A 26,044-nucleotide genomic window follows, 5' to 3' on the forward strand; every position below is an offset into this window, starting at 1 on the left:
TGGAATAAATTATACACATTTATACAGTATATTTTGGTTGAAACATTTTTTGTGGCTTTGCTGCATGTCAATTTAGAAATTTAATGGTGAAATAGAACAAGTGGGGTGGGATGACAATGACACTGGGAAGGCTCCTAGAGCAGCCTTCTCCAACCTGATACCTTCCTGTTTTGGACTATAACTCTCATTAGCTCTAGCCAGCAGGGCAGAGTGGAGAAGGCAACTTTAAATTCATTAGATTGCATTGCAATGAGAAGCAGTCTCATTGGTTCCTGTAACCCATACCCAGGAGTCCTCTGGTTTCAGAGCCTGTAGCAGAAGGACACCATAAATCTGAGTACTGTATATAATAAAATTGTAAGAATATCATCACACTGCAGTTCATGTGGCCATCGACAGGTGGCCAAGTGAACTACAGCATGATGACAGAACCTGGGTGGCCCAGCCAGGTGCAGCAAACAAGCAAGTAGGTGGAGCAGAGCCCATGTGAGCTACCGAAGGACAGGCAGGACAGGCAGAACAAGTCGGGTCAGCTCCCCAGCAACTGTCCGGCCCTGCTGCCATTGTGTACCTCACAATGATGCTGCCTCAGCCCTGTCAAAGGCCATGGAATGAAGCAGCAGCAGACTGTCCTGCCTGTTCATCTAAAGCTCACCTGGGCTGTTGTTTGGGTGATCTGTAAGGGGAGGGGGTGCACAATTTAGGCAATCTGTGAGGTAAGAAGGCAAATGGTTTGGCCAACCTGTGAAGAGAGGAGTTGGTGAGCAAAGTGAGCAGGCATGACAGCTCATTGTATGCTAAGATGAAGCCGGTGTCTTACTTTTTAGACATATGATTCACACCAGAGGACACCAACCTTTGAGAGGCCATGGGCATGTTTGTGAACAAGGCACACTGTTGTGGGTACCACACACACCACAAAAAGCACACAACCTATTCAGTTGGCTACAATAGAATGCTGCTTTCAAGCTTAGTTTCAATGAGGGGAAGGCTGGGTACTCTGTGGACACCAGGAAAGGCTTCTGTGTGGCCGTATGGGTGTCCATGTTGGCAACCTCTAATTTAAACATTCATGTTTGGGCACAATGCTTCAGTTCTGGAACTCCCAAAAGGCCACCAGAACCCAATATTACCATCTTTGAAATAATGGTGGTGATGATTTTTTTTTTTTTATTTAAAAAAACCTTTATTTTGGCAAACTTTAGTAGTATCATGGACTGATTTATTTACAGCCTTGTTTTGGATTTTGACAGAGTTTTTATGGTTATTTAAGCTAATTAATTAATTACCTTAATTAATTAGGTAAAGGTAAAGGTAAAGGTACCCCTGCCCGTACGGGCCAGTCTTGACAGACTCTGGGGTTGTGCGCCCATCTCACTTAAGAGGCCAGGGGCCAGCGCTGTCCGGAGACACTTCCGGGTCACGTGGCCAGCGTGACAAAGCTGCATCTGGCGAGCCAGAGCCGCACACGGAAACGCCGTTTACCTTCCCACCAGTAAGTGGTCCCTATTTATCTACTTGCACCCGAGGGTGCTTTCGAACTGCTAGGTTGGCAGGCGCTGAGACCGAGCAGCGGGAGCGCACCCCGCCGCGGGGATTCGAACCGCCGACCTTTCGATCGGCAAGCCCTAGGCGCTGAGGCTTTTACCCACAGCGCCACCCGCGTCCCTCCTTAATTAATTACATCAAGCTAATTACCTTGATGGTATAATTATTAAAGTAAGTGTCTGAAATACCAGGTCAGCCTATTTATGTATTTAGTGCAATGCTGTCCACTCTGCCTGGCACCAGCTTTCCAGAAACTTCAGCAGGGGGTCCTTAAAAACCACCTGCTGCCTGCTGCCTGCTGCCTGGTCCTTTTAACTGGAGATACCAGTGATTGAACTGGGGGTCTTCTCTTTGCAAAGCTTGTGCACCACCTCCAAGCCATGGCTCCTCCCTGTTAACACCTTGGGTTTCTTAGAAGATAGGGGTATAAGTTTTATAAAGAAATAAAATTTACACAGTCTTCCATTTGCAGTAATTATATGACAAGCTCATCCTATAGCGTTCCCTCAGGATTAAAAACTATAAATTACATATAGTAGAAGTGCTGGAAGTTTCAGTTGATCAGTTTATCAAGCCCAAATGTAATCAACATATAAAGCAGAGGTGGGGGACATGTAGTCCCCCCCAGATGTTGTTAGACCAATTCCCATCAATCCCCAGCTAGCCTGGCCAATAGTCAAGGACTATATGAGTTGGATCTGGAGAATCACAGGTTTCTCACTCCTAATATAAAACACGATTGTGTAAATTAACCCAAAGCAGCTCCCAGATGTTTGCAGTAGAATGCTGGATTCCCTAATTTCCTACATGGTTCACACACTTATCAGAAAATGCTTCTTACTCAAAGAATATAAGGAAATTTTGGCTTAGAATTGAGACTGTTCATTGTAACACAGTACAGTAAAACAAGATTTTTGCACGAGATCTTTGAACGGTAAAAATCCTTACCCCCCCCCCTTATTTTTTTACAGCAATCTCTGAAAACCACATGCTAGCATCCATATGGATCCTAAGTAAGAGCATCAAGGAGTCATAAGCGGAAAATATCATCCTTCCCTTCCTATAAAGAGATCAGCATTGTGAAGAAGTTTGCTGTCTTTTGCCAAGAATGGATATTGTGCTATGTACAAAGATCTGTTCTTAATATGATCCAAAAACTAATCATCAGTAAACATGGCTGATGGAACCCTCATTATCAGCAACTGCCCGTTCAGACTATGAGAAAGCTTACACAATATCAAATAGGTCTATTATTGTCCATTTCACACTGCGGTGGTTATTTGAGTTAGTCCAAGATCATTGGATTCCTCTCTTCCAGGAGGACAGTAAGATGACATTTCCACGACTAGTCATACTGGCTTGTTTGTACCATCAGCCTCCCTGGAATAAGCAGGATCTTGAACGGTGTTTCTGACTCTGCTGGTGCTTTGTCTGTCCGTCTTCATCTTAAAAGGAAAGCAGAAATCTTTGAAACACCGTTTGAAGTTTTCATCCAGGAAAGCATACAGGATGGGATTTAGGCTGCTATTGGTGTAGCCCAAAGCTATGCAGAAATAATAGCTGGAAATGGCGGCAGTGCTGTGTGACACGTCCCCAAGGGCCTCGACCAAGACAAAAATGTGGATTGGGGTCCAGCAGATAATGAAAACTGCAACCACGACAAGAACAAGTCGAGTGATGCGACGGAGGTTTCGGTCTTTCTCTCGAGATCCAGAGAGGAGCCGCACACTCTTCAAGCGCAGAATCATCAGAGTATAGCAGATGACTATGATTAACACCGGAATAACAAACGCAAAGACAAAGACACAGATTTTCATAAAGGTGTCCCACCAGGCATAATCTTCATCTGGGAACTGCAAAGAGCACTCTGTACTGCCTGTGTCTGTAAATGAAAAAGCCAACAAGAAGGAAACACAGGAACAGATTAAACTAACAGTTTAACAGTGGGTTGTTTGTTTTTAAGTATGCATGTCATGACAATTCCAAAATAATGTTAAAAAAACTGAAGGAGAGTCTCCTCCCCCAGCATCAGCCCGGACACTGAAATCCAGCACCAAAGACCTTCTGGCAGTTCCCTCACTGAGAGAAGTGAGGTTGCAGGGAACTAGGCAGAGGGCCTTTTCAGTAGTGGTGCCCACCCTGTGGAACACCCTCCCATCAGATGTCAAACTTTTGACTTTTAGAAGACCAGATGTCTTTTAGAAGGCAGCCCTATTCAAGGAATTTTTTAATGGCTGGTGTTTTAATCTGTTTTTAATATTTTGTTGGGAGCTGCCAATGGTGACTGGTGCAACCCAGTCAGATGGGTGACATATAAATACTGTAATAAAGTTGTTGCTGTTGTTGTTGTTGTTGTTGTTGTTACCACTAATGTGATTTCAAGACTTTCCACTTTGCACTGTTAGGGTCAGGTGTTCCTAACTGGGTCTTCACTTTCTAAGTGCAGTCTCTTATCCTCTGTGCATTCTGTAGTTTGCTCAACTTTGCTTTGTGATGTTAGTGCTGATCTGAGAGGGTGAACTTTCATGTGCCCTTACAAATGTATTTCAAACAGAGAGTTTATTGTCTCTACCTGAAGGCGATTCTGTATCTCTCTAATGAACTGGAGCTCTTTCAATTATGGTGGTTAGACAGAGATGTAGCTTTTAGAAGGGTTGTTCTGTAAGTAATGAGGAAGAACAGCTGAGAGTGGGAATGCATGATTTACAGAGATGAGAAATTCATGATGCCGAAGAACAAATATTCTACAGAGTAATATCATGCTTCAACCCACTCAACTGAACCAATGGTCTTAACAGGCTTTGCTCCTCCACAACAAATTGTGCTTTTTGCATTCTTGAAATTAAATTGACAAGAAAAACACTGAAAGCATGGAAGGTGCTGAAAAATCATACATGGAGTAGTTGGCCCTGTGTGAGAGAGAGGGGGTGGGGGTGGGGAGAGAGTGTGTGTGTCTATCTCAGAAACAAGCCACAACCCTCACTGCCTCTGTTCCATGAGTGCTCTTGACTGTCTGGAATGTATCTGTGAAGTGGGACAGTGTCTCTAGCTTACCTGAATGAAGAGATGGGTGTGGGTATAGAAATCTCAGGCTTTTGTATTGGCTGGAATGTAGCCTACTGTGCAAAAGTAAGACTCACATCCTTTTATCCACCCACTTTGCCTCTGACCATGCTCACCACAGTCAGCCGGCAGCCCCTGAAAGCTTAGCTAGAAGGGAACATGACCATTGGGCTAAGAAAGGTTCTGCACCTTGGAGCTAGTGTAAATTACACTGAGGACAAGGTTCAGGCTGTGCACACACCATACATTTAAAGCACCCTCCCCCCTCAAAAAAAAAGAATCCTGGAAACCATAGTTTACCACTCAGAGAGCTACAATTCTCAACACCTTTAACAAACTACAGTTCCCAGGATTTTTTTTTAGGAGCGTGTGCCATAATTGTATAGTGTGTATGTGACCTTAGTTTGGATCCCTCTTTGGGCCTCTGGAAAGTGGATTGCTTTTCCTCAGACCACTTTGGGCCAGAACTGCTTAGACTCAGGTCCAAAGTGGAGGCCTGCTTCAGAAATTCAGGGCTTCCTCTGTCCTCCCACAGTCTACCATGAACATGGGGAATTGAACCAATAGTGGGTTGTTGTTTTTTGCAGAATTTGTTGAGATTAGAAACTATGAGTCTTCTTGTTTGCTGCTGCTTGTTTATACTGTTTTACTGTTTTTAGTGTACTCTTCTCTGATCTCCTTAGGGAGGGAGAGTGGGATATAAATTATTGTAAATAATAATCACACTTTCTGGCATAGAAACCCCTTCTGATTGGATGAACCCTGCCAGTGGCATAGAATCATAGAATCATAGAATTATAGAGTTGGAAGAGACCACAAGGGCCATCGAGTCCAACCCCCTGCCAAGCAGGAAACACCATCAGAGCACTCCTGACATATGGTCGTCAAGCCTCTGCTTAAAGACCTCCAAAGAAGGAGACTCCACCACACTCCTTGGCAGCAAATTCCACTGTCGAACAGCTCTTACTGTCAGGAAGTTCTTCCTAATGTTTAGGTGGAATCTTTTTTCTTGTAGTTTGGAACCATTGCTCCGTGTCCGCTTGTGCTATGGCACCGTGTAAGGGGATTTTTTAAAAATCTGGGGAGGATCAATTCACTTTCCCCCTGCACTTTTGGGGACTGTATGAGGATAGCATAGGTTACAAAAGCACCCAAGGTAAGTAGCATGCAGTTTTTTAGGATAGGTGAAATTGTTAGGTGTTACGATGAATGGACACATGGGCTAAAAAACATCAAATCCTGAAACCATACATGTCAACATAGTTTGACTGACTTCAAGCAACCACTGCAGAGTGACTCACCTGCTAAGAGTACCAATGGGTTAATAGTGATTATATTTCGTAGCATAATATCATGTACTTTTCATTCTAAGTGCTTCTGAATTTTAATCTAATGGTTATCACATAATTATTCACTGCATATTAACAAGGCTCAATTGTGGCTGTGCTTTTCACACACAAAGTTCCAGGTACATAATTTAACAGATGTGAACCAATGCATTTGGATCCTTTGCAATATCTGGTCTCATTCAGCTCATTCATCACTGCAGGGCCCATGAAAAATACACCATCAGCTTGAGGGATTCAACCAGTTTGCAGATTTCTGTTGCATGCAATTGATTCATATGGATGACGTTTCTGTGAGAACGCGTGGTTGCCAGACTGCTATGTATGTTACAATTTCGTATATGAATCAGGGTGGGCTATCTTTTCTTTCACACAGGAAAGTAACAACTATGAATAATATTTTGCATTTATGTAGTACAGTTTTGTAAAAATTCTGCATAGATGTGTGTGTGTGTGTGTGTGTGTGTGTGTGTGTGTGTGTGTCATCTCAGCAATCATTAATACCAATTGTAGTATTATTCTCATATTGTTAAAGGGGTAGGAGCTGCGATTTTCCTAATACTGTAAGTGAAACTTGTCAAAGTCCATCTACTGAGTTTGTGAAGGCAAGTTTTAAACCAGTGAATTCCTAATGGGAAAGGGCCATAATAGAGCATCTGCTTTGCTTACAGAGAGTCCCAGTTCCAATCCTCGGCATTTCCAGGTGGGACTGGGAATGTCCTTTGTCTGAAATGCTGGAAAGTCACTGCCAGTCAGTGCAGAGTCTACAATGACTGGCTGCAGCACTCCATAATTTGAATCAATAAGGAGCTAGATGGACTAATGGGACAAAGCAGCTTCCTTTGTCCCTACAATCACCATCACTGACCTACACTAGCTTTCAAGTATTGGAGGCTAGATTATTTTGCAGTTACAACCATGATCACTAGAAATCCATCTTTTGAAAAAAGGAAAAGGAGCAGTTTTGAGGATTCTAGTAAGAACAAGCCAAGTGCATAAAAGCAGCTGGTATTCAAAAGTTAATTGTGTTAGTCGTCTCTATGCTTTTAAAAAAAGTTTATTATTGAGCAGGAACAAATCACCGGCAAAGAACAGAGCTCACACTCACCTTCCCTGACTTTGGTACCTCCGAGGACAATGGCTGATATGCCAACTGATGAAGATAAGAGCCAGATACATATGTTGATGATCTTTGCCTTCAGGGGAGTACGGAAGTCTAGAGCCTTCACCGGGTGACACACAGCAATGTATCGATCAACACTCATCATGGTCAGCGTGAATATGCTGGTAAACATGTTATAGTAGTCAATGGAAATAACTATTTTACACAGCACATCCCCAAATGGCCACGAGTTCATTAAGTACTCAGTACTTTGGAAAGGCATTGTGGTGGTTACTAGGGCATCTGCTAGGGCCAGATTAAAAATGTAGATATTGGTTGCTGTCTTCATCTTTGTGTACCTGCAAAACAAGAAGAATTTTCATTATGTCACCCCATAAGTCAGTTTAGTTTTGAGAATGCTTTGAAAGAAACGTTTAACTTCGAGGTGAATTTAAATGGGGGGGGGCACTTTTCACTGAAGGTTTCCCAGACACCCAAAGTACTCCCCCTCCTTTAAGTTACTTTTGTGTATGTGATGATGGTGCACTAACAGGGGTGAAAATGTTTCCCTATTAGGATTAGAACCTTTGGTTCTCCAGATGTTGGACTTCACTCCCACTCTGGGCTAGGCCAAGACATTTTGCTGCTTGATGCAAAGGACAAAACTGCAGCTTCGAATATCACAATTCAATCTACAAAAGCATTCTGGATTGGCAGTTGAACACTAGTTGTGTCTGTAAAATAGTGGGATGTAAGCAATGTACTTCTCGGCTAACATGTTGCCCATGTTTTATAATTAAACTGCTGAAATTCCCTTACAAGGACTTAGTTATATTTTCAATGGTGGTGGCTTGTCACTGAGAAACTGAGAAACCACTCTAGGATTAACATTATCCAAGTGATGCACAACCATTTGGCAAATTGCTTTAGCTGAAAAGTTAACAGGAAAACTGAAGGCTATGAAGGTTAAAAATATATAACCCTTTGTTTTGTTTTATTTCATATCTTAACAGTTTACTTATATAGCTCAGTTAGTAGAGCATGAGACTCTTAATCTCAAGGTCATGGGTTCAAGCCCCACATTGGGCAAAAGATCCTATGATTCCTCCATCAAGCCATGGCAACCTATAGGAAGACTATAAGTTAATATACTGGATTTCATAATGAAAAATATGGCAGCCAATGTACTGTGATTCTGTTTTGTTTTGATATTTTTTATTTGTATGTTCAGAAACCTTTCAATTAAAACATGTATTTATGTATTTATTTATAAATAAAAACACTTATGGGGTACTTTACCACAATGGGAGAAAGCGAGATAGTGTGTGAAGGGCAGGCACACACACCGTTCTATCTTCTGATTATTCATCCCCATCCCCAACCCACCAAGCATCTGCTGCCTGAGGCAACTGCCTCATTTTACCTAATGGTAGGTCTGGCCCTGTTCCCATTGTAACCCAATAGCCATGCTAGCTGGGGTTGATGGGAGCTAGAGTCCAACAACATCTAGTGGGCCACAGTTTTCCCATCACTGATCTATGAGAAAGAAACAGAGCACTGCATTTCCAGTGCAAGTGGGCAATGTTCCCAGAAGCAGTTTCATTGTTTGGTTCAGCACTGCATAAGAAATACATGTTCCTGTTTTCCCTTTCCTACTAACCCCCCTGAATAAGGACAATGCCTCTTTATTTTCCCTCAGAGATGATGCTATATAGTCATATCTGAGTGCCTACATTGCCATATTTTAGCCTTGAGACAAAGGCATTAAGTCATTTGTTTAGTTAGAATCTGGGAGTGGGTGGAGAATGAACCCTTCTAAGAAAAGCAAGGATGCTGTATTGCTTAATTACAGTTTTGCATTCTTCTGTGTGTGTTTCTTCCAATGTGTAAATTGCTGTATTGATTGTTGGCTTTATGCTAATTTCTCCTTTGGGTGTAAGTATCATGCAGCAAGAGAGAATAAAATAGTACTGGAGAAAAATTCAAGGGAAGAAAATAGCAGTTGTGGGAGCAATTGCGGGAGGGCAAAGACAAATTTATTTGGATTTTTCAGGCGACATTTCACATCTTCTGCAAGCCCACTTTTTACATTTTTCCTTTTTTTGCAAAAGAAAACTTGGAGCAGTTTTCAGTAGGCTACTGTTTTCAGACAGAAATAGTAGCATTTGCCAAGGCTTGTAGTCTATATATTTTATTTCACCCTTTAACTGATTTATTGCTGCAATGCTGTGTTAGCAATTAAGTTTTACTTGCCAGCAGCAGAACTTAATTCATGAGCAATTTTAATTAGATTATGCAAATTAGTCAAGCCATCATAAAGTTGCTAGATTTAGTTTCATGAAATAAGATCCAACAACAGCTAAATGAGGGTATAATTTTTTCAGCGGATGACAAGTAACGCCCCCTAGTGTTTCCATTCTTTTCAGGAACCTTAGTTGTTTTTTTGGCCAAGTGAGTGGTTGCCATCGATCTGTCAGCCTTTAGCAACATTCAGCACTACTGTACTGCCGTAAGACAAAATACTTAATGGACTGAATAGCTGAATACTGCCAGCTCTTTATATTACAAAACGTCACACATGCAAACAGTAGCATGATAATCACTGTGAATGTATACATATGTAGGGCTTTTCCTAGTACTGGTGAAGTGGTGAATTATGAAATTCAGTCAATCTTCAGAACAATCCCCAAGCCATACCCTCATAGCCATGTCCCTTATAAGACTCTAGAACAAAAATGAATTTTTGACCAATTCAGACGTTATAACTTCAGTACCAACCCAGGTTACAGATTGCCTCCACTGGTGAATTTGCAGTAACTTCAAAGCCCCACTTGGCTCTTACATTCAGCACAGCTTGAACTCAAGCCATGCCACAAAGGAGAAATGGTTCTCCTAACATCATGGTGACATCAAGTGAATGACACCTGGCCAGCCCTGTCCGCCCATCAGTGGGGGAGAGGGGAGAGCCCAGGAATTTGCCTGCTAGCTGCAAAGAGTCCCCACACTCCTGCTTCTGATCTTCCATATTTTGGACAATTCAAAATATTTTGGGCCCTGAGGCACAGACATGTTTACATATGGACATACACACCATTGTAGTTACTAGTTATATATTAACATAGCAGAAACACTGACTTAAGGTTGTGATGGTGTAACAAAATTGCTACGCTCTTGTAACTTTACGACACTATTGTTATTTGAAGTCATAGTTGGGTCAAGGATTTAGTTGCAAGCCTATCCTGTGTCATTTGGCAAGCATAATTTAGAGTAGCATTTCAGTGTTAAACTCTTTCATTCCACTTGTACTAGTTGAAACATGTGCAATTACACTGTCACCACCTCTATGAAAAATGGCTACATTTGAATTTTGTTAAAGTAGCAATACTTGAATAAGTCACAACTTACTTCCCCCATTGATTTCCATTAGGCTTCTATGATCTCTTTGCAGCTGTATTCTTAAAATTTGTATTGCTAGTCTGCAGATGGTATCATGCAGTAGCTGGCAACAACAATCTGCACAAAATCTGAAGTCATATATATGCAGTTTTCACAGATAATCAGGGTTGCAAATTGCAGCTGTTTGCCTTGATTAAAACTACTGTATATATTAAATGTTGCTATGATTAACACTAATGTTTAAGGACTGCAATTGCTCACTCAAATTAGCCTTTAAGTCAACATCTGGAAAACATACTACTAAATGACTGTTCATAAAAGAACATCTTTAAAAGAGGCAGCCAAGCATTTGCCCAAGAAACCCAAGGACTTGCAAACTGGAAAATTAAAGGATTTCATTCACTTGCGACTGAAGCTTATGACCAGTAGTGGGTGCTGTGGCTGCAGCACCTACCTGACCTTCAGCCAGCCGCACCACTGCTGCTTACTGGGCAATAGAGGGGAGGGGGGCAAGGTTGGCATAGTGCAAACTCACCAGGAAGAACACCGGATTGACTGTGTAAATATGTTTGCACTGTGCCACTGTACTCTACCTCTGTACTCTACCTCCGAATAAGCAGAAATGACATAACTAGCTGGAGGTCAGTTGAGCGGCACTGTCCAATCATGTCACCTGCTGCTACCAATGACAAGAAATGGTTAAGCAGGAAAAGTTTATTACCTGTTTTAAACCAGTTTCTAATCCAGATGTGATCTCCCATCTATCACACCACAAAGCTTTCTTAGGAGCTTTTGATGACAGACAAACTACTGAATGCAGCATCTCACTTCTTTTTTTGTCACAGGGTGGGATGGGAGAGAAATTTGATTCAGTTCACATTTAAGAGCATCCTTACTTAATTCTCACTTTCCAGAACAATATACAAACCAAAACACAAACAGATTTCCCAAGTCTCACCCATTCAAATTTTGCAATGAAAGTTCTCAAGTGAACAAACCTGTACAAAACTCAAAGAAGTCTGCATATAAATGCATGTGTTGGTGAAAATAACATACCATATGCCTTATATTAGGGAAATTTCTTTACAAACGTGTATATTTTGGGAAACTGTGTGTGCGTCTGTGCAGGAAAATGCTGATAAATTTTCATTAGAACCTTTAAAAAAAATTGCAATCTGATGTGGAAATGTGGGGAACTGACCTTAAGACTGGACAAATGAGGAACCAAAATGGACCTATTGTCCCATCCATACTCACAATACAACAGCTCAAAAGAAATGTACTTTTACATTCCAGTCATGCCTTTTCTTCTTCTGTTTGGTTGCTTCAGGCAATAGAAGTCAATGTGATAGGTTATGGTTTGTTTTTTTCATTAACACCAGCCCCCACATCTAATCCAACACAAAGCGCTATGGATAAGTATTGACTTAATAAGTGAGCTCTAATTCTTGCATTGCCAAATTAAGGCTCAAAGATGCAGCAAGAAAAAAAATGGATATTGACTCTACTCTTTAATCTCAGGTGCAAGAAACTTCTTTTTAAATGAGAATTCCAGAAAGAATATTGATCTTTGAATGGTCTCTTCTGAGGACCTAACTAGATGTTATGAGGAGGAAATCTGGCAGCCGTTATCTTATGTTTCCTGGGAACAACTAACTTGAGAAACACATGATGGGACAGCAGCATGTTCCCCACCCATGCTTCACTTTAACTCCTGCTGCCTCGAGTGTGATGGTAAATGTTGGATATGATGATGTCTTGTCAGGTATTTCATTTCCTAGATGTTAATTAGGAGACTTGTTAGGAGAGAGTGGCAGCCACAGTTCTGCTGATATCTACACATCGGAAAGCCCAAAGATGTGAGACAGTTTGTCCCCTGCTGTCGACCAAATAGGGCTTGGGTATGAATCCCAAGGATATGGACCCTAGAGAGAAGAGGAGAAGGGGAGGTGCATCCTTCCCACTGTCCAGAGCCAAGTCACCCAACTAAGCACCCAAAATTTATTGCACCGACTGCTATAGACTCCTTTAGTCATTAGCCTCTATGCAGTTAACACCACATGGACAGAAGAAGGAATGTCTGTGTGGAGGAACCCTGGTGGAGGAACACATAACCTCTCCCCATGAATCATGCTGGGTTCCAGCTCACAAACTGCATACATTTAGCAGGTTTGTGCCCAAAGCATAGATAGAATGGGGATGAGGGACCTTTGTTTGGCAGCAGATGTATGTGAGGATGTAATAGCCTACATCCATGCCATACCATTAAACCACTCTTATACCCCTCTGGCAGTCATGGCTTCTCAAGAATCTTGCCATCATCTTAAAACTGTTGTGGCAGGCTTTTAACCTGACATTCAGCCTTTCCACACTCCCTCTTTTCCCACTGCTTTCTCCTAGGGGAAAGAGCTCTTTAATAATAATAATAATAATAAATTTTATTTATATCCCGCCCTCCCCAGCCGAAGCCGGGCTCAGGGCGGCTAACAACATTAAAACAGTGTGACATTATAAAACATTATAAAAATGAATTAAAATCAAAATTCATGGCAACCATAAACTAAAGCTTTGTAAAGATTGCCAGAGGAGGGGGTCAGGCTGCGCCCTGACCAAATGCCAGGTGGAACAGCTCTGTCTTGCAGGCCCTGCGGAAAGATGTCAAGTCCTGCAGGGCCCTTGTCTCTTGTGACAGAGCGTTCCACCAGGTTGGAGCCGCAGCCGAAAAAGCCCTGGCTCTAGTTGAGGCCAGCCTAACCTCTCTGAGGCCTGGGACCCTCAAGGTGTTTTTATTTGAAGATCGTAAGTTCCTCTGTGGGGCATACCAGGAGAGGCGGTCCCGTAGGTACGAGGGCCCTAGGCCGTATAGGGCTTTGAAGGTTAAAACCAGCACCTTAAACCTGATCCTGTACTCCACCGGGAGCCAGTGCAGCTGGTATAGCACCGGATGAATGTGATCTCTAAGCGAAGACCCCGTAAGGAGTCTCGCTGCGGCATTCTGCACCCGCTGGAGTTTCTGGGTCAGTCTCAAGGGCAGCCCCACGTAGAGCGAGTTACAATAATCCAGTCTGGAGGTGACCGTCGCGTGGATCACAGTGGCTAGGTCAGGGCGAGAGAGGTAAGGAGCCAACTGCTTAGCTTGGCGGAGATGAAAAAATGCCGCCTTTGTTGTAGCTGCAATCTGTGCCTCCATGGAGAGGGAGGAATCGAAGATTACACCCAAACTCTTAACGGACGGTGCTGGCACTAATTGCACCCCCGCAAGAGATGGGAGTTGCCCCCTCAGTCCCATGTCGTCCCGTCCCAGCCAGAGGACCTCTGTCTTCGAAGGATTTAACTTCAGCCGGCTCCCACGTAACCATCCAGCCACAGCCTCCAAGCATCTGATCAGTGTGTCTGGGGCCGAGTCCGGGTGGCCGTCCATCAACAAATAGAGTTGGGTGTCATCAGCATACTGATGGCAGCCCAGCCCAAAACTCCGGACAAGCTGGGCGAGGGGGCGCATAAAGATGTTAAAAAGCATCGGGGAGAGTATTGCACCCTGAGGCACACCACACACCAAGGAGTGGCGGGATGACAATTCCCCCCCAAGCGCCACCCTCTGTCCCCGACCAGAGAGAAACGAGCGCAGCCATTGAAGGACTGTGCCCTGGATCCCCACGTCGGCAAGGCGGTGGTCCAGGAGTTCGTGATCGACCATGTCGAAGGCTGCTGACAGGTCTAGAAGAATCAGCAGCCCCAACCCGCCTCGATCCAGCTGCCTGCGGAGATCATCTGTTAGGGCGACCAGAGCCGTCTCGGTCCCGTGACCAGCGCGGAAGCCGGACTGGAATGGATCCAGAGCTGATGTTTCATCCAGAAACCTACCAAGCTGTTCAGCAACCGCTCTCTCAATCACCTTACCCAGGAATGGAAGATTCGAAACCGGGTGGTAATTGGATAGATCCAAGGGATCTAATGATGTTTTCTTTAAGAGCGGGCGCACCACTGCCTCCTTCAGTTCCCCTGGGAATGTCCCGGTGCCAAGGGACAGATTGATGATATCCCCCAGGGGGGCCCGCACCTCTTCTGGACACGCTCTAATCAGCCAGGACGGGCACGGGTCGAGAGGACAGGTGGTGGGCTTTCCAGCTCGGAGGAATCTGTCTACATCAGTTGGGGATATCCAGTCAAAGTGGTCCAATACTGAACCCGAGGACAGTCGAGGGGCCTCCAGTTCCTTTATTGTATCCAAATTGGCAGGGAGGTCATGGCGGAGCAACAAGACCTTCTCCGCAAAAAAGCTCGCAAATGCCTCACAGCTGTGTGTCAAATTGTTATTTAAATTTGGCTGTCCTTCGAGGGACGTTAAAGACCGAATTATACTAAATAATTGCGCCGGGCGAGAGCTAGCGGATGCAATGGAGGCCGAGAAGTAGGACTTTTTAGCGGCCTTCACTGCCATCTCATAGGTTTTCATAAAAACCCTATAAGATGTTCTTGAGGCTCCGTCACGGGCACCCCGCCATACTCGCTCTAGCCGTCTGAGGTCCCGCTTCATTTTCCGGAGCTCCTCGGTAAACCAGGGAGCCCGGTTTCTGCGGGGTCGCAGAGGGCGCTTAGGTGCGATCTCATTGATGGCTGCCAGGAGCTGGGTATTCCAGGCCTCAACAAGCTCAGTCAATGAGTCGCCAGGGGGAGAAAGGTCCCGCAAGGCTTGACGGAATCTATCAGGGTCCATCAGCCTCTGCGGGCGAGCCCAAATTGGCTCGCCACCCAAGCAGGGTGGGGGTGGAACGTCAATCCTGGCTTTCAGAGCATAGTGATCAGACCATGGCACCTTCATCGAAGGAAACATGATCACATCTATACCGACGCCAAAGATCAAATCCAGCGTGTGGCCTGCTAGATGTGTGGGGCCCGAAACAAACTGGGAGAGCCCTAGTGTCGCCATGGAAGACACCAGGTCCAGAGCCTGTGAGGAGGGAGTGGCATCAGCATGGATGTTGAAGTCCCCCAATACCAATAGGTTAGGGAACTCCAAGGCCCAGCCGGCCACCGCCTCCAGCAGGCCTGACAGGGTGGCTGCTGGTGCGCTAGGTGGCCGGTACACCAGCCAGACAGCCAAGCTCACCTCGGAGCCCCACACTAGGCCAACACATTCAATGCCGGGGATCGATGGCGATGGTAGAGCCCTGAAAGAACAATCTTCCCGGATTAATAACGCCACCCCTCCCCCCCGGCCCACAGTCCATGACTGGTGAAGGACGGAGAAACCCGGGGGCGCCATCTCTCGTAGGGTAACAGTATCCCCTTCGCGCACCCAGGTCTCAGTCACACATGCCAGGTCAACCCCCTGCGAGGTGAAGAAATCTCGCAGGGTGGCGGTTTTGTTGCCTATAGACCTGGCATTGCACAACACCAGTGACGGAGGTGAGTAATCCTTGCTCACCCTACCCTCGTCTCTCGGGATGGGGCGCAGATTGGAAGGGGTACGAGCATATCTGTATCTCGATCCCCTTCGCCTATGACATCTGCCCCCACCGCCATACCTCCCTCGCCCCTCCACAGTAGGAATCCCAAGCCTCATACTTGCCTCCATTTACAGAATATAAAAGCAAACAAACAAAAACAATTACATGAAAACAAAACCAATCCCCACCCCACTCCCCAACCACCCCACCCCAACCCAAAATAAATCAAAACAAAATAAAAGTACATGGATAAAAACCACCGCTTATGGTGGTACAACAAAGCAAAAAAATAAAAACAGTTTAAAACATATCAGAACACTTCCAACAACCGCTGCAGCAGCACCAGTGTCCCCGAGGCTGCGGCGGTGGTGAGCGTGGGCCCCGCCCCCTGGCCTGGTGGAGAGTGGGCCTGCAGGGGGAAGAGCCCTCCCCACAAACGCACGGCAAAGCGGCAGCAGCGATGTTCCGAGGCCTCCGTGGAGCCTTATATGCTGAGGTGGAGTCTGGGGCCCGCCCCCAGGCCCAAGGTGGAGAATGGGCTTGCAGGGGGAGCGGTCCTCCCCAAGACTCACCGGCAAAGCGGCAGCAGCAGTGTCCCGGGCCTCCTTGGAGTCCTTCACGTTGAGGGGGAGTATGGGCCCGTCCCCAAGCCCAAGATGGAGAATGGGCCTGCAGGGGGAAGAGCCCTCCCCACAAACACACGGCAGAGTGGCAGCAGCGATGTTCCGAGGCCTCCGTGGAGCCTTATATGCTGAGGTGGAGTCTGGGGCCCGCCCCCAGGCCCAAGGTGGAGAATGGGCTTGCAGGGGGAGCGGTCCTCCCCAAGACTCACTGGCAAAGCGGCAGCAGCAGTGTCCCGGGCCTCCTTGGAGTCCTTCACGCTCTTTAGTATTCAACTAGACCAAACAGCAATTCATATTTTCTCCATATTGACATTTGCTCTGATTTATTGCCAAAGAGTGGGTTTCCCCAGGGAAAGTGGTGTGGCAAGGGCAAAATCTCTCGGATCCATGCATAGAAAGAGGAAGAGAAGTGGACAACCCACTCCGATCCATGCTTTCTAGGCAAGGGACAAGCGAGTATGAACAAGCATCCATACATTGAGGACCATCTGCCTAGTTTTTCTGTTCCTTGAAATAGAACAGAAATACGTATCTGCGGAACTTCCTTGCATTGAATCATTTTATTATTTTAAGGCTGGTTTTTTGTTTTTTAAATGCTTTTGTTAGCTGCCTTAGTGCTACTAGTGATGTAGAAAGATGGGATATAAATTTCTTTTTAAAAAGTACCGAGGCATTCCATATGACCTTTTATATGCACTAGAACATATGAATTAGACTATATGGATTTGACCAGTCAGGCTGGATTAGACCAATCCAGGAGTTGCCTGTGGTGGGTTTTGTTGTGTATCATTTCAGACATACTTTGTATTAGTACTTCTGTTTGAAAAACATAGCTCTTCTACATATCCATATGTAAATGTTAATAGGCAGGGTTATATCACTCATTTGAGTTAATAAAAAGTTAGAACTATGAATAGTACCCTGTGCAGATTGTTATACCACAAGACATGGATAACCAAGCAGTGCCCTCCTGATGTTTTGAACTAAAATTCTGCTGAGCCCCCCTCAATATGGCCAGAGGTCAAGGATGCTGGGAGTTGTAGTCTAAAACTTCTGGAGGACACCTGCAATAAGGAATCATATGGAAGATCTCTTAATCCTGGTTAGTTTCTTTAACGGTTGTTTAACACTACTACACACACAGTGTGGTAGAAGTGTATTTTCCCTATATTTTTAATATATTCTTCTAGATGAAATGGGCATTCTAATGGCAATCCCATGCAAACTCCACTGGTGATTGCGAGTGTGGAACCCTGTATTGATATTTTTCCAGCAGAAATTTAGGCAGAAGCGGCAGAGAAACAGAAGTATATTTTTCCTCCCCTCTCATTGGGATTGTATCCATACTGCAAGATATCTGCAAAAATGTTTCTTGTAAAGACCATTTTTTTAACGCAGAAAATTATTCAAATCACTGGAGGCTTGTTAGATAATTAGGGAAAGTGGCTAATTTGGAGTCTGATGACAGTCATCTGCTCTTCCATTTAACTGGCATCCTGGGGCAATGGGCATCAGTACATTGAGGGAGTGACTTCAGAATTACTGCTGGGGTCACATCATTCTTATGGGAGCCATTACTAGTTGACAATGGCATCACAGTGGCAAATCCAAAAGGCTGAAGTTCTGTTTCCATTAGATGATGAAATTAGTGCCTATTCCCTCTCCTTACAAAAAAAAAGGCCTGCAACATTTCCAATGAACATCCTACTGTGACAAAAATATGTTAAAATAACAAAGGCTTTTCTTGCACGTATGATTTCCAGAGTTAGAAAATACGTTGTATTTCTAAAGTTAGAAAAGGCATTAGAAAAGTGCTGTTTATTTTAAACCCAGTCTTGTTTCCTATAGAAATTGAGTCTCTAGCCCCGCAGAGATCCAGTTGGGTTCAGTTACCGAAAATGGTACAGTAAGACCTATATACAAACTCCTGAAATTTATGACAGGAGAAGGGAAGTGACATGAAGAGACAGCTGATTAGAAAAGAGGAAATGCTCAAGAAATAGAATCCAATTAGGAACGAGACTCAGGAACCTAGAGAAAAGGAGCTGAGTCCACAGAAACTGTATGTTCACCTAAGGTGTACAGTTGTTACCCTAGGTGCTCACAGGTCTCCTGACATTATACTAGGCGGACAAAGATTACACACTCCCGACCCTGACTGCATCACAAGCACAAAACAAGGACTCAACAAGGTAAATCCAGGCTACACGTCAAGGTGCATGCCTAACACATACATCTGCAGCATATTATTAAGATACTACATGTTTAGAAGAATTTTCAGAAAGCATTTGTCCATTTTTCAGATGGGGAACTCTGAAAAGCCATTAGTGAAGACATGGCACAAAACCCATTCAAAGAAAGAAAAAGGAAAGGAAAGAAACACTGAAGGAAGTGAACTAACTTAGCCATCATGCTAAGAACCATTTCAAGGACTTCAGTAATTAGCAGTGAGATCCTATACAAGTTACTCCAGAGAAGTAAGCCCCATGTCAATGTACATAGAGTTGTAGCCAGTCAAAGTAATTAGGCACCTGAAAAATCATTTTTCTGTTGCACACAATCATTCTTTCCGCAAACAAACAGAAATGTATACCTTTTCATAGAGACACCCGCTCCCATATGAATACAGAGAAACTCAGTATATAATGCCCCCTTCCACACAGGCACAAAGAAAGCTTTTCTATCTTACAGTCCTCATTCAAAATGCATTAGAAATTGTTTGTATAATTTAGAAGTTTATAAGATCCAGTGTTTCCCCTCACATTAATTTTGTGAAATACACATTTTCCCACTAAAACATCCATTTATTGTGCTGATTTGGAAGCACTTCCTCTGGAGGACGCAATGAATTGTTAATGTTCTGCAAGTGTCTGAATTTTATTATTCAATATTGTTCACTGTTTGTAATTTTTGCTTTGTTTTCTCCACCCCCTTTTTACCTGTCTGGCTTGCTGAGCACTGATCAGACCCCCCCCCCAAAAAAAAACCCCAACATGATTTAGCACCAAATATTTCGAACTGTGGGATTTGAGCAGCTGGAAAGGATGCTGCCAATGATTTTGATCACAGTATGAAGCACACCAGAAGTTTAGTACAGAAAACTGACGGCTTCCAAAACTGGTAAAATATTTTTTTAAAAAATATGGTGAAAAAGCAGATGGCCCAAAGATAAATGACTAGGAGATCTGCTACCAACTCTCTCTGGATGGTAAATTTAAGAAAGCTATTGAAAACTCTAGTTTTGATTTGAGAAGCAGTGCTGGGAGAAAAGATATTTAAGATATTCCACTCCCAACACCATTGTCTCCATCTCAATTTTCCCCATCCTGAAGCTCCTATTAGCTCTGCTGGGGGGGACTGGGGCAATTCAGTTAATTGTATGCTGCCTGCGTTTTTCTTTTCACATTACAGCTACCATTAGCTTTGGGGGAGGGCATTTTCGATCAGGGAAGTGGCATGTGTTGCAAGATTAATCCCACTTCTACAGCATCAGGGCTTCAATCACAATCAAGGCTCACAGCAGATGTTTGAAAGAAAAAAAAGAGCAGTCAAGAAAATTGATCAAAGATTACCTGTAGTGTATCTATCCCCCCCACCAAAAAACACCCATCAAGTATCCTGTAAAAAAAAGATCTGTAATTTTATGTGCACTTATATGATAGTTCATGCTATTCATACTCAGAGTATTGAAATCAATTGCATCTCTCTCTCTCATACACACACACAAGAGAGAGAGAGAGAGAGAGAGAGAGAGAGAGAGAGAGAGAGTCTGTGTGTGTAGTTCCCCACCCTCCACTGTTACGACCCCATCCTCCACCCCATCCTCTGAGTGCAGTGTTCATATATGAATGATTCCCACAAGCTCAACAGAATACCTATCCCCTCATCATTCACCACACATGTTCTCTTCTACTCCTTCCCTCCACTCAGCACAAGCTACTCATGCCTTGGTGCATAAGCAATTTGTATCGAACCTAGAAAGAGGACTGGGTGGGAAACTCAGAAACCCCAGTCAGGTGTCCTCCCTCAAACTTTTCCCATCAGGGGAGGCAGAGCCCTTGCCTGTTGAGTGGCCTCCCTGCTGTAGAAGTTCAGAACCCAACCTTTGGAGTCAGACCATTAGGAAGGTTATGTAGCGAGCACAGCCTTGCTCTCCCTTCTTCACTGGATGAGAAAGGACGCTTGGATAGAACTACAGTGACCTCACATTTACCTCAATGGCATTTTGTGCTGCCTGCACATCTACTCACATGCAGGGAGTGGGGGTAAAACAGGGCTCTGTTAGGCCTGGTGGGGGAATCTTTTCTTCCAAAGCTCCTATACCCATGTTATACTGCTGAGACATCTGATGGGGGTGGGTGGGAGGGAGAGTAACAACTTCTATATAGATTAAAAAATGATAATAAATAATGACACTGTTTCATTTGGAAAACAAAAAAGGAAAATATTATAAATACTAGATCTACTGGCAGTTAAAGTGTATGTGTATTATATAATGTTAGCAATAATATAGACCACATTAACTGTGTCTTATCCCTGGAGGGAGCTCTGCTCACATATTTCCACAGTGCTTTCCAGCACTGATAGGTATTCAGATGTTTAACTTTCAAGCCCATGTTCTGCTTCAGTTTTCACTTTTATTCTTACAACCAAATGAAGACTCACATTTAAAACAGTCCCATCTGTGTCTACAAAGCAGTTTCCCCCTGTGTTGGGTTAGCACAGTAAACCAGTAAACTGTGAAGGGAAATTTCTTGAATTAGTAATGCCACATAAATGAGGGGTTTCTGCCATCCCTCCCACCCTGCCATTTGCAAGCACCAATCCAGCATCTGTAGTTTGGTCCTGGCACTCAAATAGCCCTCAGTAAGGAAGCATCTTAGAACTCAAGCAGCCCAAGGGACACAACCATCAAGACACAACCATCAAGAAACAGAGAGCTTTTCCCCTTACATGAAACATTATAACATGGCAGACCATTGATCCACCAAGTGCAGTATTGTGTATGCTAACTGACAGCTGCTCTCAATGGTTCCAGCATGAAGTCTCCCCAGTCCTACCTGGAGTTGCTGGGAACTGAACCTGGGATCTTCTGCATGCAAAGTAGATGCTCTACCTACCACTAAGCTATGACCCTTCCTATTTTCCCTTAGTTCCCTTTAGTTATGTAGCTTTCCCCCTACAATGACAGTTAAAAGACCCACCAAAATCCTTACCTTATGATGACAAACATGACCAAAGAGTTGCCAACCAAGCCGACCACAAAGACCATGGAGTAGACTGCAGTGATGATTATGGGAATAGCTGGGGAGATGTTGGTGTCATTCTGCTGTAAGTCCTCATAAGCACCACTACTATTGTTGCCATATTCTGCCCAGTCCACAAGCCAGCTGCTGCTACTGCTGCTAGGTAGTGGGCAAGGTCCTGGGGAGCAGGTAGGGCCCGGCTCCTCACGAAAAATATACACTGGGGATTCCATGGAGGGTTTCACCTCCAGCCCAGGTAGAGAAGAGGAGACAGGAGCAGATGAATACACTGGAAAGAGAAGAGTGAAATTAAAAGAGTGCAATTAATAGAGACATCACTAAATATGATAAAGGTGTCATTGGAACAGTCCTAAACTCCTTCTTAAACATTGTTTTTAATATAAAAGGAAAGAACAGTATTGGGAAAAGGAAAGCATGAAGTGGCAGAGGACGTTCATAAAACCTGGACTCAAGAACATCACTACCTAGCAAAGTAATAAACGAATCCAGGTTCCCTACTGCACCAAAGTGCTTTTGAATTGAACTCATTTAGTCCTCTAGAAAGCAACGAGAGAAAACTTGATAGACCCCACATACTTCAGATACTAGGTTAGAGAAGAGATTCAAAATCATTGAAGTGTTTGAAACTCCTTTGGACTTTTAAAATACTAGGTAGCACCAAAAACTTGATGAGTTTTCCAGATAAGTTTTAACCCCTCTTAGATTGAGGTACACTGCATCGTTGGCTCAGGACCCGAGATACATTTCAGTTTGCTTTCATTTCATCAGTAATTTTTTGCATATCCAGACAAGGGATTCTTTCCTCTTAGGTAAAATTAAAAGGGGATCAATTTCCTTTTAAAGTCAGTTTTCTCAAAACAGGTAGAGGGTACAGAATGCATTTCAATAAAATAAAAATCATAAATAAAACGAGAGAAACAGAACAGAAAGTACATTACCTTTTTGTAAAATTCAATGAAAGCAGTAGGATCTGCCAGGAGATATTTTCAGAATTTGAAAAGCATCCTCTCCTTTTCTCTCGTGATGACTGTTATCTTGGGAATCTGGAGGGTTCACATGCCCTGGGAATGAAAGATAGCCAGGATGCCAAGACAGATCACAGGTATTAGCTCCAAGACTGCAGAAGCTGTAACTGCAGCCTGCACTTTACCTTTGTACAAGCAGTCTCTCACTCACACTCTGTCTCCCACTACACAGCTCAGTATATGCCGGCAGTCCTTGCACACATTCTCCTCCAAGCTCACATGACTTTTCTCTAAACACCACTTGGGAAGAATAAGGCAGCCAGTCCTGCAGCACCTAGGAGATTTTTTAAATACCACCCTACAAGTTGCTCTCCCACCCTATCCCAGCCTTTCCCCCAGGTTTTAAAATGCTTAAGCAATCATATTTCCTCTGTGTTAATTATATAAAAGACAGCAGAAAGAACATCTGTGATAAAGCAAATCTGACTGCCCACTTGATACATGTTGAATGCATTCAGGATTGTTCTCACATTGTGTCCCCTGTTTCATTAAATCCATACAAAGAAGGGGGCAGAGAATGCTCTCTCCTATGATGCTGCAGAAAGGATAAAACAGAACCGCATTAGAATATGTTAGATACATTGCATATCATTTAAATGCATTATGGATCTACAGCCAACAACTCCATTTATATGAGATAGTGATTTTGTCATTTATTCACATTGTATTGCAAGTAGATTTGTAAGAAGGAGGAGGAGGAGGAGGAGGAGGAGGAGGAGGAGAAAATTTGGCACCCTTTATCTGTTTGCTTTATTTATATAACAGCTCAGTGAAGAAAACTTCTGTCCCAACAACAGTGGAGAAGGTGTGACTCTGCAAGTGTTGATGGGTTCCAATATCCATCAACTGCAGGCAGCCCAGCCAATGGTCAAGGACAATGCAGGTTGGAGCCCAGCCACACCTGGCTGGCCACAGGTGTCCCATCTCTACTTTTCAGCAATCCTAGGGTGCATGAAAGAATACCCTCGTAAGTCAACAGTTGTCAAGCTTTGTTGTCATGAATGTCAATAAGTCAAGATGGGCAGGGGGAGAGATTGGCTTAAGCCTATCAAGAAGTTTGACCAATATCTGTGCCCTTAAGGAGAAAAGTAAGAAAGAGCAGAAGCACAACATTACTGTGGGCCTCAGTTCAGACTGAGGCCATGGGAATCTAATGCTATCTCAGGGACAGCCTAAGGCAATCACACTGGATGGTACTAAACCACCAAAGGCTGTGAAATTGAGGGAGCCATTGCCTCCTGATGGGACTTCCCCAGGACTTCTCCAGGATTCCACAAGGAGAGGCATTGATAGATGCATTTTAAAACCATCCATTTGACAGCCTGACACATCCTCCCCCCCAGCCTGGTTTATGAGCATCAGGGCCCCCTGAGCTCCAGGAATGTGTGGTCTCCTATAAAAACACAAGGCACAATCTCCATTGCACCAGACAGTGCCACTCTGCTTGTGTGAAGCTCCCAGTTATCCCTTTGATTGATAGGATACTCATGTAATGTACCCAGCACCACACAAAAGCTAGGAACAGAGATGAGGAGTTTTAAGTTAAGCCTCCTGATACTCTAGTTTTCTTGTTTTATAGAAAGTATAAAAACTGACTTAAGAGGAAGGAAAATGTGCAGGCAATCTTCTACCCAAAGTGTAATGCAGCCTAAGGTGCTCAACTATTAGTATCACCAAATCCTGACCACAGAAAACACTCTGAGGTTCCTATCACATTTCCCACCACTAATCTACATCATCTATTTATATTTCACCTGGAGTACTGGATGCCTGGGTTAGCAGGAAAGGGGTAAGTCAATATAAAACTTCTGTTTCAGCCATACAAACATGAAAGTTGTAGTAGGGCACTGTGAGAGCAGAGAGGCAATTACTTATTTTGTAGCAACTGCCCTTTCTTTTACATAGAACATGGACAGATAGACCAAGTACTAGTGCATGCTGCTATGCTGCTACTGCTCCATGCAGCTTTCCGGGGAGAGCAATTCAGCTTGTGCTAGTCCTCTGCTAGAGAAAAAATCTGACAAGTTGTGGACCTACCAAGGGTGAGGTGCCTTCCTTGCCTTGCGAGACTTCAAGAAATTGCAGTTTCCACTTCATCAACCAGGGGCCCAACTCACAGTCAAGATGGCCAATTAAGGCCCTAGATGATTGGGTATCAGGACAGACAGCAGCTGTTTGGATACTTAGCTATTATTAATTTGGGGAAATAGATTCATGAATTGTGGATGAATAGACTTGAATGTGTATCCTAGAGGCCTTTTCATCAATATTCACTGGCAGGATCCCAAAAACCAAAAGCATCCATCATCACAGGAGCAATTATTTGGCTTATACTCCTAGGCAATGGTGATGTTTTCCAATGTGATTTCCTTCTAATTGGGAACATGGGAAAACCTCAGTAAGAAAAGAAAAGAAAACCCAAGTACTTTGGTTTCTTTTTATTGTAGGGATGTGAAAGCTGTGGCTCTCCATATGTTGTTAGACTCCAGTTCCCATCAGCCTTAGTCAGCTTAGCCAATGGTCAAAGTGGATGGGAGCTGCAGTCACAGAGTAGTCAGACTATGGGGAGTTGGAAGGGATCCCCCAAAGAGATCTCTGATTTTATCCATTTCACATTGTCTCCATCACACAGAATCCACTTAAACAAGCAAGATGAGCATAGATCTTCTCCACACCAGGAGACCCAGTACCAAGCATCAGCAGCAATGATGAGGGAAATCTTCATGACAAAGGCAATACACACAAACAGGAAGGAAGGAAGGAATTGTATTTCTTTAAACCAATGCTTATCACCACAGTGAGCAGAACATTAATAGAGTTAGGGCTAATCCACCCTTCCAATTGCCACATGGCTAGAAAGCATGGCTCCGAGTGGTTTTCCCCTTGTCCCGCTTCTTTCCCAGGGAAAACCTGCTCTTCAGTTCTAAATCAGTACAAACGTCAATCTGCAGAAAAACCAAACTGAGCACTAAAGAGTGATTTTCCCTGGGGAAAAGCAGCGGAACAAGAGGAAGTGTGAATGAGCCCTTAGTTAAACAAAAACATCTCAATTTATTTCAAAGTCATAACAATTAGAATATCCCCAGCCACATGGAGATTCTTTGATCCCCAAATGTTGCAGAACAATTTTCTATCTTCTTGCAGATGCAAACAAGGTGGCTCTATATCAGGGTAGGGGGACCTTTCTTCAGGCCAAAGGACACATTTTCTCATGTGTCCAGGAG

General features: G+C 43.8%; 1 protein-coding gene across 1 annotated transcript; it reads right to left on the reverse strand.

Moving 5' to 3' along the window:
• Positions 1–1,495: 1,495 nt before the first annotated feature.
• OPRK1 (opioid receptor kappa 1) lies at positions 1,496–23,286 on the reverse strand. Its single transcript, XM_079983355.1, has 4 exons — positions 22,734–23,286; positions 21,745–22,063; positions 7,066–7,418; positions 1,496–3,430 (listed from the first exon to the last, which is right to left on the reverse strand). Exons 2-4 carry the CDS (start codon positions 22,005–22,007, stop codon positions 2,898–2,900), a joined length of 1,149 nt encoding a protein of 382 aa, XP_079839481.1. The 5' UTR covers positions 22,008–22,063; positions 22,734–23,286; the 3' UTR covers positions 1,496–2,897.
• Between the last annotated feature and the right edge of the window lie 2,758 nt (positions 23,287–26,044).

Source organism: Podarcis cretensis (genome assembly GCF_951804945.1).
Source record: "Podarcis cretensis genome assembly, chromosome: 7".
Taxonomy (NCBI): Eukaryota; Metazoa; Chordata; class Lepidosauria; order Squamata; family Lacertidae; genus Podarcis; species Podarcis cretensis.

Bases quoted from the DNA above. Each gene is read 5' to 3' on its own strand.
- OPRK1 (XM_079983355.1), bottom strand. From the start codon at position 22,007: ATGGAATCCCCAGTGTATATTTTTCGTGAGGAGCCGGGCCCTACCTGC. The intron at 7,419-21,744 runs GTAAGGATTTTG...CTTGTTTTGCAG, and splicing joins GTCATGTTTGTCATCATAAG to GTACACAAAGATGAAGACAG. The intron at 3,431-7,065 runs GTGAGTGTGAGC...TTTCATTTACAG, and splicing joins AGGTACCAAAGTCAGGGAAG to ACACAGGCAGTACAGAGTGC.